Source organism: Castor canadensis, chromosome 16 (assembly GCF_047511655.1).
Source record: "Castor canadensis chromosome 16, mCasCan1.hap1v2, whole genome shotgun sequence".
In the NCBI taxonomy this organism is placed as follows: Eukaryota; Metazoa; Chordata; class Mammalia; order Rodentia; family Castoridae; genus Castor; species Castor canadensis.
Genome location: NC_133401.1, coordinates 60,190,203 through 60,200,159, shown reverse-complemented (window position 1 = coordinate 60,200,159; position 9,957 = coordinate 60,190,203). Strand labels below are relative to the sequence as shown.

Here is a 9,957-nt window from a genome sequence, read left to right as displayed (position 1 = left end):
AAGGAAGCCATGAGACACTGTCACTCTGGTGATGGCAGAACAGCTGCTCCAGGGTGTCTGCGAAATGAAGAACTTGACAAGCTGAACTAAAGCCCAAGGTCAAGGTCCTGGGAATGAATGTCTTCCTGTGGTGTGCTCAGTGCTGACTAGCTGCCTGCTCTCCAGCACCCTGGGATTTCGCAGAGGAGCCAAGCCAACGGAGAGTTGGACTGTTAGTTGTGTGGCTGCAGAGCTGTCACCTTTATCACTACCTGTAGTTCTCCCCTCCCTCTCTAGCTGCAGTACACCACAAATACTTTGTTGTCTTTTGGGGGCGTTTTTTCTTAAACACTGAAACTAGTAAGGTACAACATAAATTTACCCTCAGCCATTTTTAGATGTGCAGTTCAGTAACGTTAGGCATCCGTCCTGTGCCGCCAAACTCCAGGGCGTCTCCACCCACAGAACAGACTGACCCCACCGAACAACTGGCCTCCTATCCCTCCCAAGCCCCTGCCACCGTGCATGTGAACCTGGCTGTCCTGAACACCTCAAATCAAAATCATTTCTGTGACTGGCTCATTTCCTGTAGCATAGTGTCCTGTCCTCAAGATTCAGCCACGCGCGGCACGTACCTCAGTCACCTTCCTTGGCCGGTATTTCACCGAGTGTGTACGCCACATTTTATTAGTTCACATTGACACATTCGGATTGGATCCACCTGGCTGTTATGGACAATGCTGGGACGAGGGTGAGCACCTCGGAGACCCCAAGCTCAGTGTTTTGGGTTGAACACCCAGAAGGAGCCATGGAGTCATCACTTCATCTTTTGAGAGAAGGAATGTCCGTTATTTTCCAAGCATATAGGCTATTTTACAGTTCCACGAAAAGTGCACAAATGTCCCAGTCTCTCCACAGCCTCAGTAAATGGATCTTTTTTAATTTCTGTTATTCTCAATATTTTCTTCTGGAGTAGCCAAGTTTTGTTTTTTTGGTGGCACTGGGCTTTGAACTCAGGGCCTCATGCTTGCAAGGCAGGTGCTCTCCACTCCGCCAGCCCTCCACATCCTCAGCAACACTAGTTTCCTTTTGAAAACCACTGAGCCACACCCCAGTCTACTTTTTTTTGTCTTGACAGTACTGGGGTTTGAACTCAGGACTTCGAGTTGTGTGGCAGGCACTCTATCCCGCAGTCCATGCTGCCAGTTGTTTTTTAATAGGGCCCATCCTAAGATGGCATCTCACCATGGGGTTGTTGGGGTTTTTTGGGGGGGGGTAACAGGTGGCTGTGCTGGGGATGGACCCCAGGGCCTCCCACTGGCTAGTGTGGACTCCACCCTCACGGTTGATTTGCATACCCTAATGGTCAGCAGTCCTGAGCATTTCTACATGTGCGCTTTTTGTTGAAGAATTAGCTACTCAAGTCATTTGCTCACATTCTTCAGGCTGTTGTCTGTTGTGGAGCTGTAGGCATTCTTTCTGTATTGTGGGTACTAGTCCCTCATCAGACAGGGTGTGTAAATATACCCTCCCGGGGGATTTTTCACCGTTTGATGCCCAGGAAGCTTGTATTTTGATTTAGTCCAGTTCACTTTCACCACCTGGGCTTTGTGTCCTACTCAAGAACCCACTGTCCAGTGCTGTGACTTTCCCCCTCTGCTTTCTTTTTATTTATTTCATTCCCTTCAGGAGCTTTTGCTTTTGCCTTGCAATCTTCTGTTGAGATTTGAGCATTTGGACACACAGCCTCCTCTCACAGTCTTCTCCATGGACTGGCTTAGCGTAGGGAAGACCCTCACTCATCAGCCCGGCTAAAGGCTATGGGTCACTCAAACCGTTTCTGGTGCTGCATTTTTCCCGGGACTTTGTTTCCTTGCACTATAATTTTCACCTACTTCCCTCTGCCTGCAACCATGTGCTCCACCCCAGTGCCAACCTGTGCTCTAGCGCACCAATGCACCCACTCGGCTTTGCAGACTGCCCTTGTGTCCAGCGCCAATGCTGCCACCAATGCCAAGCCAGCGTTCCCAGGTGAGGGCCACATACAGCCTCGGGAAGGGGAAGAGAAAGGGGCAAAGGCGAGCGGGCGTCCACGCACATGCTGAGTGCGGATCGTTCCTGTTCACACGTTCACCGCCACTGCTTCATAACTGGTTCTTGAAGTTCTCACAAAGCCGTTTTGGTCTGGAATATGTTTACTCCATTTGAATGGTGGAAAATAAGAGCCTGGAGTGCCCTCTCTGTTCGCCTGACATCGCCTGTCATAGGGCTTCTTTAAAATGTAATGTCATTTTGTCTTACAACATTACTACCACGTGTAGTAAACTAAAGAGAATGAAATCCAATTACACAGAATGACGTAAATTGAAAATTGTCTCCTTATCTGCTTCCTAAAGACCCCTACGGCCAGTTGGGGTCTGAATTATTCTGAGGGTCACCACCTCAACTCTATAAATGCAGGTTTATTTCCACCTCTTGATTCACCAACCTTGAATTGCACAAATGGTTTTATATACCAAAGGGGAAGCTTCTGATGGACCTGACAGTCCTTCCAGTTTTGTTTTTACATCTGAATTCACCACTTAACCTTAAATGGTATCTTTAACAAACACACATGTACAGAAATGACTCACACTAGGCCAGGAACTGGTAGTTCATTCCTATAATCCTGGTTTCTTGGGAGGCTGTGATTAGGGGGATTGTGGTTCGAGGCCAGCATAGGCAAATATTTTTTGAGACTCCCAGCTCCCAAACAACCAGAGCAAAATGGACTGGAAGCATGGCTCAAGTGGTAAAGGGCCTGCTTTGGAAGCATATGAAGCCCTGAGTTTAAACCCCAGTCACACCAAAAAAAAAAAAAAATCTCTCCATCATCTCTTCCCCACACGATCTTTTGCATTTTAAGCTTTTCAAAGTTTACACTTTGGGGCTGGGTGTGTGCCTCAGGTGTGGTAGAGCACCTGCCTTGCAAGTGTGAAGTCCTGAGCTCTTCCCCATACTGCTTTGCCTTGTAATGCCTTTCACACGTTCACTGAAAAGCGCCTCAATGCTGCGCACACACTTCGCGCACACTTTTTACAACAAAGGGGTGCCGGAGCTGTCGTTTCTTTTTTTGGTGCTGGGGTTGCACTCTGGGCCTCATGCTTGCTAGACGTGTGTTTACCACTTGAGCCATGCCCCTGGCCCTTTTTGTGTTGGTTGAAGTAGGATCTCCCTTTATGTCCTGAGCCAGCTGGAACCACAATACTCCCATTTGTGTTCCCCACATCACTGGGGATGACAGGCATGTGCCACCATACCTGTCATTAGATGGGATGAGGTTTCACAAACTTTCTGCCTGGACTGGCCTTGAACTGACATTCTCCAGATCTCCACCCCTCAAATACCTAGGATTACAGGCTTCAGCCACTGTGACCAACCTCATCTTTGGTTTTTTGAGACAGGGTCTCACTATACAATTTCCCTGACTCGGCCTCCTGAGAGCTGGGATTATAGGCATTTACTACCATGCCCAGCTTTTAAATCCTCTTTTAAAGCAAAAAGTGTGAACTGTTTTTGCATAAAAGATCATCACTGAAAATGTAAGAATGCCACCTATGTGAATTCTGGTAAACAATTTTTGAAAGAAAAGAAAAAATGCATTGAAAAAAGGATAAACCAAACCAGGACTGAAAGAAAACATTTATTGAATCAAAATCAATTCTTTTTAATATCTACAAGCCAACACTGAACTCACTTTATTCAAGAATGAACACAATGTACAAAAAAGTATGCTTATAATAATTATAAAAATATGTCAATTCTATCTTCTGGATGCTGCACAGAAGTCATTTGAAACAAAATCAAGGCAAACTTGTTCTCTATGATGGAACAGCTGTAATCCAGCAACAGTGAATGCTCGTGTACTCGGAGTGTTTCTCGAGGTGCGCTGATCAGGCCTCACACGCACTGTGGGGTCCAGCTCACACAGCCAGCATCCCCACTCTGTGCCTCCAGCCACTCCGTGCTGCACCGTGGGAAAGTACCTCTTTTACAGAATGCAAATCTTAACAGAACCTGTGTGAGTAAATCTTCATTCTGTGTCTTGCTTACCAGTTGTTACACATGTTTAGAATGGGTTCTGATATGAAAATCTTATTAGCTTTAATTTAAAAATAAGATAGGTTGGTAGGGAGCTTACAGTTCCATATCTGAAGGTGGAAAGTCTGCCTCCCTCCACACCGCCGACACCCCAGGGCCTGCACAATAGGCTCCCGTCCAAGGTTAGCCTTTGTGTTTTTCTTCGATCTTGATTCTCCAGGGCCCTTCCCAGGTGCTACTGGCCTGTGCTCGTGTGCAGTGTCAGTGCTGTGCTGTGACATTAGTGGCAGCAGCAGAACAGTGATAGGCTGAAGACCTCTCACTTACCATGACAGGTTCCAAGACACGCTGCTCTTGGAGCACCAAAAATGACAGCGACTGGAACAAGAATAAAATTCCAAGTTGGGAAAAGGGACAATCGTTCCCTATACTGCTGTTCTGGGAATTATAGGACAATAAAAGTGTACTAATTTTAAAAGTCAAAACGCATCAGAGCAGATAATGCCAAGAAAATCCAGTCCATCTTAAAGCGTGTGCAGACATCAGTGTTCCTGGCAGGAAACTGACCCCAGCAGAACAGAGTGACAGTGGTTCTCAGGCAGATTCCAGAATGCAGTGTCCACAGGTGAATCAAAGACAACAGATGAATTAAACCTTACAAGTTATTAAAATGCAGAATGTTTTCCCTTGAAACACTCTCCCTGTGTTTGTGATCAACACCTATGAAGGCTCAAAACTGTGAAATACAAGCACTGAATCAGCTGGTGCCTATCTGCTGGAGAGTATTGCTTCTGTTTTTACCTCGGTAAACCTAGCATTTCTTGCTGCCTATTTCACAAGAAAGGGACAAAGTGAGGGACAAGAGGCGAATGAGACAACAGGGAAAGGACTGCTGTCCCCTCCACTCTGACCTCAACCCTCTTAACGTTTTCCACTGAGTCCCATGTGTCACTCCTATCCAAGCCAGTCCTAGGCCTGAACTGCACATCAGGTTTCAACAAAAAACTTATGAAAGATGCAACCGTTTTGAACCTGCGCAAAGGTTTCTTACCAACACCCTAAAGTGTCAGTGCACAGGTTGTTCTCACTGGCAGTGATTCACCAGGTCACTGTGTTGCTCTTGGCAACTTCCATGGCCTTCAAATATGTTGAATCCAGAAGCCCAGTGACTGCCGGTTGCAGTGAGATGCTGAGGACAGAAGTTCAACACACTGCTGGCAGGAACAACTGGATACCAAAATATTAAACATGAAACAAAGATAAAAGTGACAAGTTCACAAAGAACGGAGACGCTCAGAACAAGGCTGCATGAGCATTTCCGGCCCCACTCAGATGCACAGTCACCTGAGTCACAATCACAGGCCCTTGCTCTCTAAATAAATACACTCAACGTGGGCAACCAAATGACAGCCTCAGGAAACAAGCTTTTCTCTTACTTCAGTTCTACTCAAATAGACCGAAAGCCATACTTCCGACATGAGCTACACAGTCGTCTTTTTCTGTGAAACTCATGTGACTCAGTGCCACAGCTAAATTTCCTCAATTGCAGCAGGTCCTCTCGGCCCAGGGCAGCACAGAGCTGCCTGGCTTTAGCACCACCTGGGTTCCCATCAGAGCAACTCCATGTAACACAGAGGTCTATCCGGCCCAAGCTCCAAACAAAGGCAATGATCGTTGTGCTTGTGGGTCTCATACCTTCCAAAATATACACAAAGGTGATAAGTTAGCAAATAACAGCAGGTTCTTGCTTACCAGTAAAATCATAAGGCAGAGGGTTGGAGGCAGAAAGAAAACGTTTAAAATGGAAAAATCGCAAAATGGTGCTAGCATTCGCAAAACAGATCATGCTAAGATAAGATCCATGTTGATTAAACATCGAAAGTTCAGCTACAATCCAAAGAACTCTGTCCAGAGTCCAAAGGCATGCACGCCAGTTGAAGGAAATGCAGGGTCGCCTGGCGGTATCGTCTTCAGAGCAGAACAGTAATGTCTCACTGGAGAATCACGGGTGGGTGAACAGGCTGCCGTCACACTTCTTTTTTATAATTAAAAATAAAAGAAATGCAATCACAAGACAAAAAATTATAGAACAGTGGACAGAAATAATAGATTCATAATGACCTATAAAACCAAAAGAAAAATTCAAATTATTTTTAGACTTTCAGAGCTCATCCTCATTAAAAGTAGTCTTTCTCTTTTCATTTGAAATGCTTATAATGGAAGATTTGTAAATAATAAAGTGCTAGCTACAAAATTATTCCACTACTGGTGAGGTTATCATGGTACCTACAGTATCAACACTTAAAACGATCATTTCACTCCTGTTAAAAGCAGCATCTTGTCACCAGAAACCCTAGGCAAAAACCTCCTTCCACCCAGACATCTTAAATATATAAAGCTGTTTACAGGAAAACTACCCCAAATTTACATTTAACACGCAGTCACTGCCTATGTCTGATCCTTTAAACACTTGGCCAAAAAATTTTTTTGGTTTTCCCAGTAAGTTCATAATTAATAAAAGTAAGAGAATGAAATGCACTTTTAAACCTCAAGGCTTCACTGCTGCATTTGAGGGCTGGCCCCGGCCTGAGTACTCACAGGAGCAGGGCAGGAGCCAGGGCTATCCGGCCTTCGTGTCCACCAGCTGCATCTGTGCGGTGGCAGCCATCCCACCTCCATAGCCACCTTTGGACTGCATCTGGTTCTGAATGGAGCTAACCTAATAACAAGCCCGAACAGAACAGAAGCAGTCAGGAACTAGGTCCAGGGCAACCAAACTATTCTTTTCCCAGCATTTTAGCTGGACTTTCTTCAGAAGAGCACTTTTACAGAAGAATAAATAAATAAATAAATGTATATATTAATTATATAATATTGATGGTATTAATTATAGATTTTTATGGACTTAAATTTTTTCTGGTTATAAGGGCTAGCTACTTGACAGCCTTTTTTCCAATGACTCCTCCCCTTCCTTTCTCTACTTCCCAGTTAAAGAACAGTCAGTTTTGTAATGCACAGAGCCCTCAACAACATCACAAAGACTGGGGAAACACACAAGTCAAGTCAACTTTCTGTTCTCAATCTCAAGAATCTTAACTTGCAGACACCCCATCTGCTACCTCAGTCACTCAGGCTCCAAAGAAAGAAAATAAGCATGCATGAAACTGGCCAACAGAGAGAGAAACCAGAGATCTGTCAGTCATAATACAACCTGATAAAGGGGGAAAAATTGTCTAAAAACCCAAAGACCGATTGTAGTTATATTTACTTTTTTTTTTTTTTTTTGAGGTAATGGGGTTTGAACTCAAGGCCTCATGCTTGCTAGGCAGGCTGTCTTACAGCTTGAGCTACAACACCAGCCCATTTTTGTGTTGGGTATTTTCAAGATAAGTCTTAAGAACTGTTTGCCTGGGTTGGCCTCTAACCACGATCCTCCTGATCTCTGCCTCCTCAGTAGCTAGGATTACAGGCGCCACTGGCACTTGGCTGCAAGTTTACTTATTAATCCTGTAAGTGGGTAAAGTATCCATCCTCTCAAAATATCAGGTGCAAAGCTCATCTAAGCACATCACTCAGCTACTTTGTGATATGTGTGAGATTCGTACATACACCACACATGAACGTGAGACACAGGAGTGGGGTAGGCTCTGGCTTTGTTGAAACAAATGCGCATACAATGCAAAGCACAGCATGAGAGTGCTTTTTGCATTGGTGATCCTGAGTCAAATTATTATATTTAAAGAAAGTAGCAAGACTTGTCAAAGTTACTTTTGGAATAAAACACTTAAAATGTGCTAATAGAAAAGAATAATAATACACAAAATGCACTGCTTATTTAGACCCACAAAGGTTTCAGTGCAGAACTGGCTCTTGAATGAGCACACTGACTGCTCTGATAGTTTTACTTACGCAGGGCAAAGCTGCTCTGGTGACATCACACAAACTCAGTGTAGCACCTAAACTCATGTTAACCAAACGAGGACTTTTAGTCAGAGTACAGGAAAAACTAAAATCTACAGGGCAATTTTTAAGGTCTCTAGGCAAGCCTGCTCGACCAAGACAGATGCCCTGCTGTGCTGTGACATTTACTTAATTCATCACCTGCGCCTCTGCAGTAGTGGCATCATGGCAATGTGACATGAACTTGATTTTAGCTGCTTTTACCAAATAATCTGCCACCCAGCACATGTTAGCATCTGTGGCTACGTTAAACCTATCCAAAAACAGTAAGACAATGCTGTACAGATTCTAAGAAGGAAAAAGGTCCTCAGATAGCCAGATGTGCAGTGCCAAACTGAGGCCTGGGTTCTCTAGTCAGTAACCCTTCAATGTCACTGGATTTTGTGCCTGTGAATGCACAACGTATAAACAACAGGGTTGCATTATTGAAAGGGTCACACACATCATTCCTGGCAAGAAGTTATAAGGCAGCTCTGGGAAAAGCTGGGTATTTCGAAAGGGTGAAATGAGAAGTCATTTAAGCGTTCAGCAGTACAGGTCAGGCAAGGCCGCGCTCACCGTGCAGCTGCTTAGTGCTCAGAAGGCAGCCTTCGCTGGAAATACGTCAGCATAACAGCACCTCCACCTAGGTTTTGTCTCACCCTCACTGTCACAGCACAGAGAATGCCAGTGAGCGCACAGCAGTGACACCTGCAGACTCTGGTGTGAGTGACTTCCCTCACAGCAAGAACCTGGAGCTCTGGAGACAAAGACTCACCAGGAAGTGACTACACAGAGCCTTTGGTTCTAAAGAACTGAAACACATTTTCTAAGGTCCCAGAGAAGCTTCTGCATGCAGGGCAGAGCATGCTGAGGCCCCGTGACCCTGCATCTGAGGTGAAGAGGCCACGGAAGGCACAGTCCCTAGGCTCCACCTCAGCTTATGGCAAGCAAAAGAGTTAACTCCACATTCCATTGAGACAAAATGCCAGAAGGAATCTTATAGAAAATTTGGAACTGTGCATGAACAAGATTTAAAAGCTTAACAAATACTATGAACTAAAAGATAATTTTTCCTATATAGTTGGGTTTTTTAAAAATCTTAAATCTTAAGTGGTAGGCGGGTATGGGGGCACATACTTGTGATCCCAGCTACACCAGAGGCTGAGGCAAGAAGACGGTGAATTCAAGGACATCCTGGGCTACACTCTGAAGTGGTAAAGATGACATTTGATTCTATCCCTAATAATCATATTAATTACTTAATAAAAGGAACATCTTTGGTCTTTCTTGCCATGTTGATCCAGACTAAGCTACTGACCGTCTTTTGATAGCCACATGACACCCTTCCACTTCCACAAACAGAGTCAAGTGAAGCAAAGTGCTTTCCCTGCAGATTTAAAACAAACAGACCATTTCCTTTCCAGGAAGCTACAAATGGCATTCCTTTGCTTACCTAGTAACAGAGAGGTAGCTTGGGTTTGCTGTGTCCAAGATACCATCCACCTACTTGAGAAGACCCTGCTCTCTGGCTAAGTAATTTGTTAATGTCAGTAAGCCCCAATACAACGGGTGATAATTTTGAGCAGTTAGGATCACCTGGACACCCATTTACTTTAGGTGTAGGGGCAAAAGAGGCCTCAGATTCACTGAGTCTCTTTGTTGAAGAGACTGTTAAGAGCCTTTACTTGACTCTGCTTCTCATTCTTTTTTTGTTTGTTTGTTTTTTTGGGGGGGGGGCTGGCTTAACTGGAGTTTGAACTCAAGCTTTGTGCTTGCTAGGCAAGTGCTCTGCCACTTGAGCCATGCCTCCAGCCCTTTAGGGCATTCATTATTTTTTTGGCTAGGGCTCACATTTTTGTCCATGGAAGGCTTCAAATGGTGATCCTCCTACCTAAGCCTCCTCCACTGCTGGGATTGGAGTAGTATGCCACCATACCCAGCTTGTTTGCTGAGATA

General features: G+C 44.7%; 1 protein-coding gene across 3 annotated transcripts in view; it reads right to left on the bottom strand.

Moving 5' to 3' along the window:
• Window positions 1-3,648: 3,648 nt before the first annotated feature.
• Cdc42se2 (CDC42 small effector 2) overlaps window positions 3,649-9,957 on the bottom strand; it is an 88,416-nt gene continuing 82,107 nt past the window's right edge. For 2 of the 3 annotated variants that reach the window (XM_020155474.2, XM_020155477.2), the window contains 2 exons: window positions 6,658-6,778; window positions 3,649-6,180 (listed from right to left, as the gene is read on the bottom strand). In XM_020155474.2, the coding sequence (XP_020011063.1) occupies window positions 6,680-6,778 (99 nt within the window). In that variant the 3' untranslated portion in view covers window positions 3,649-6,180; window positions 6,658-6,679. The remainder of the gene's footprint in view (window positions 6,181-6,657; window positions 6,779-9,957) is intronic. The other variant, XM_020155476.2, reaches the window with a different exon arrangement.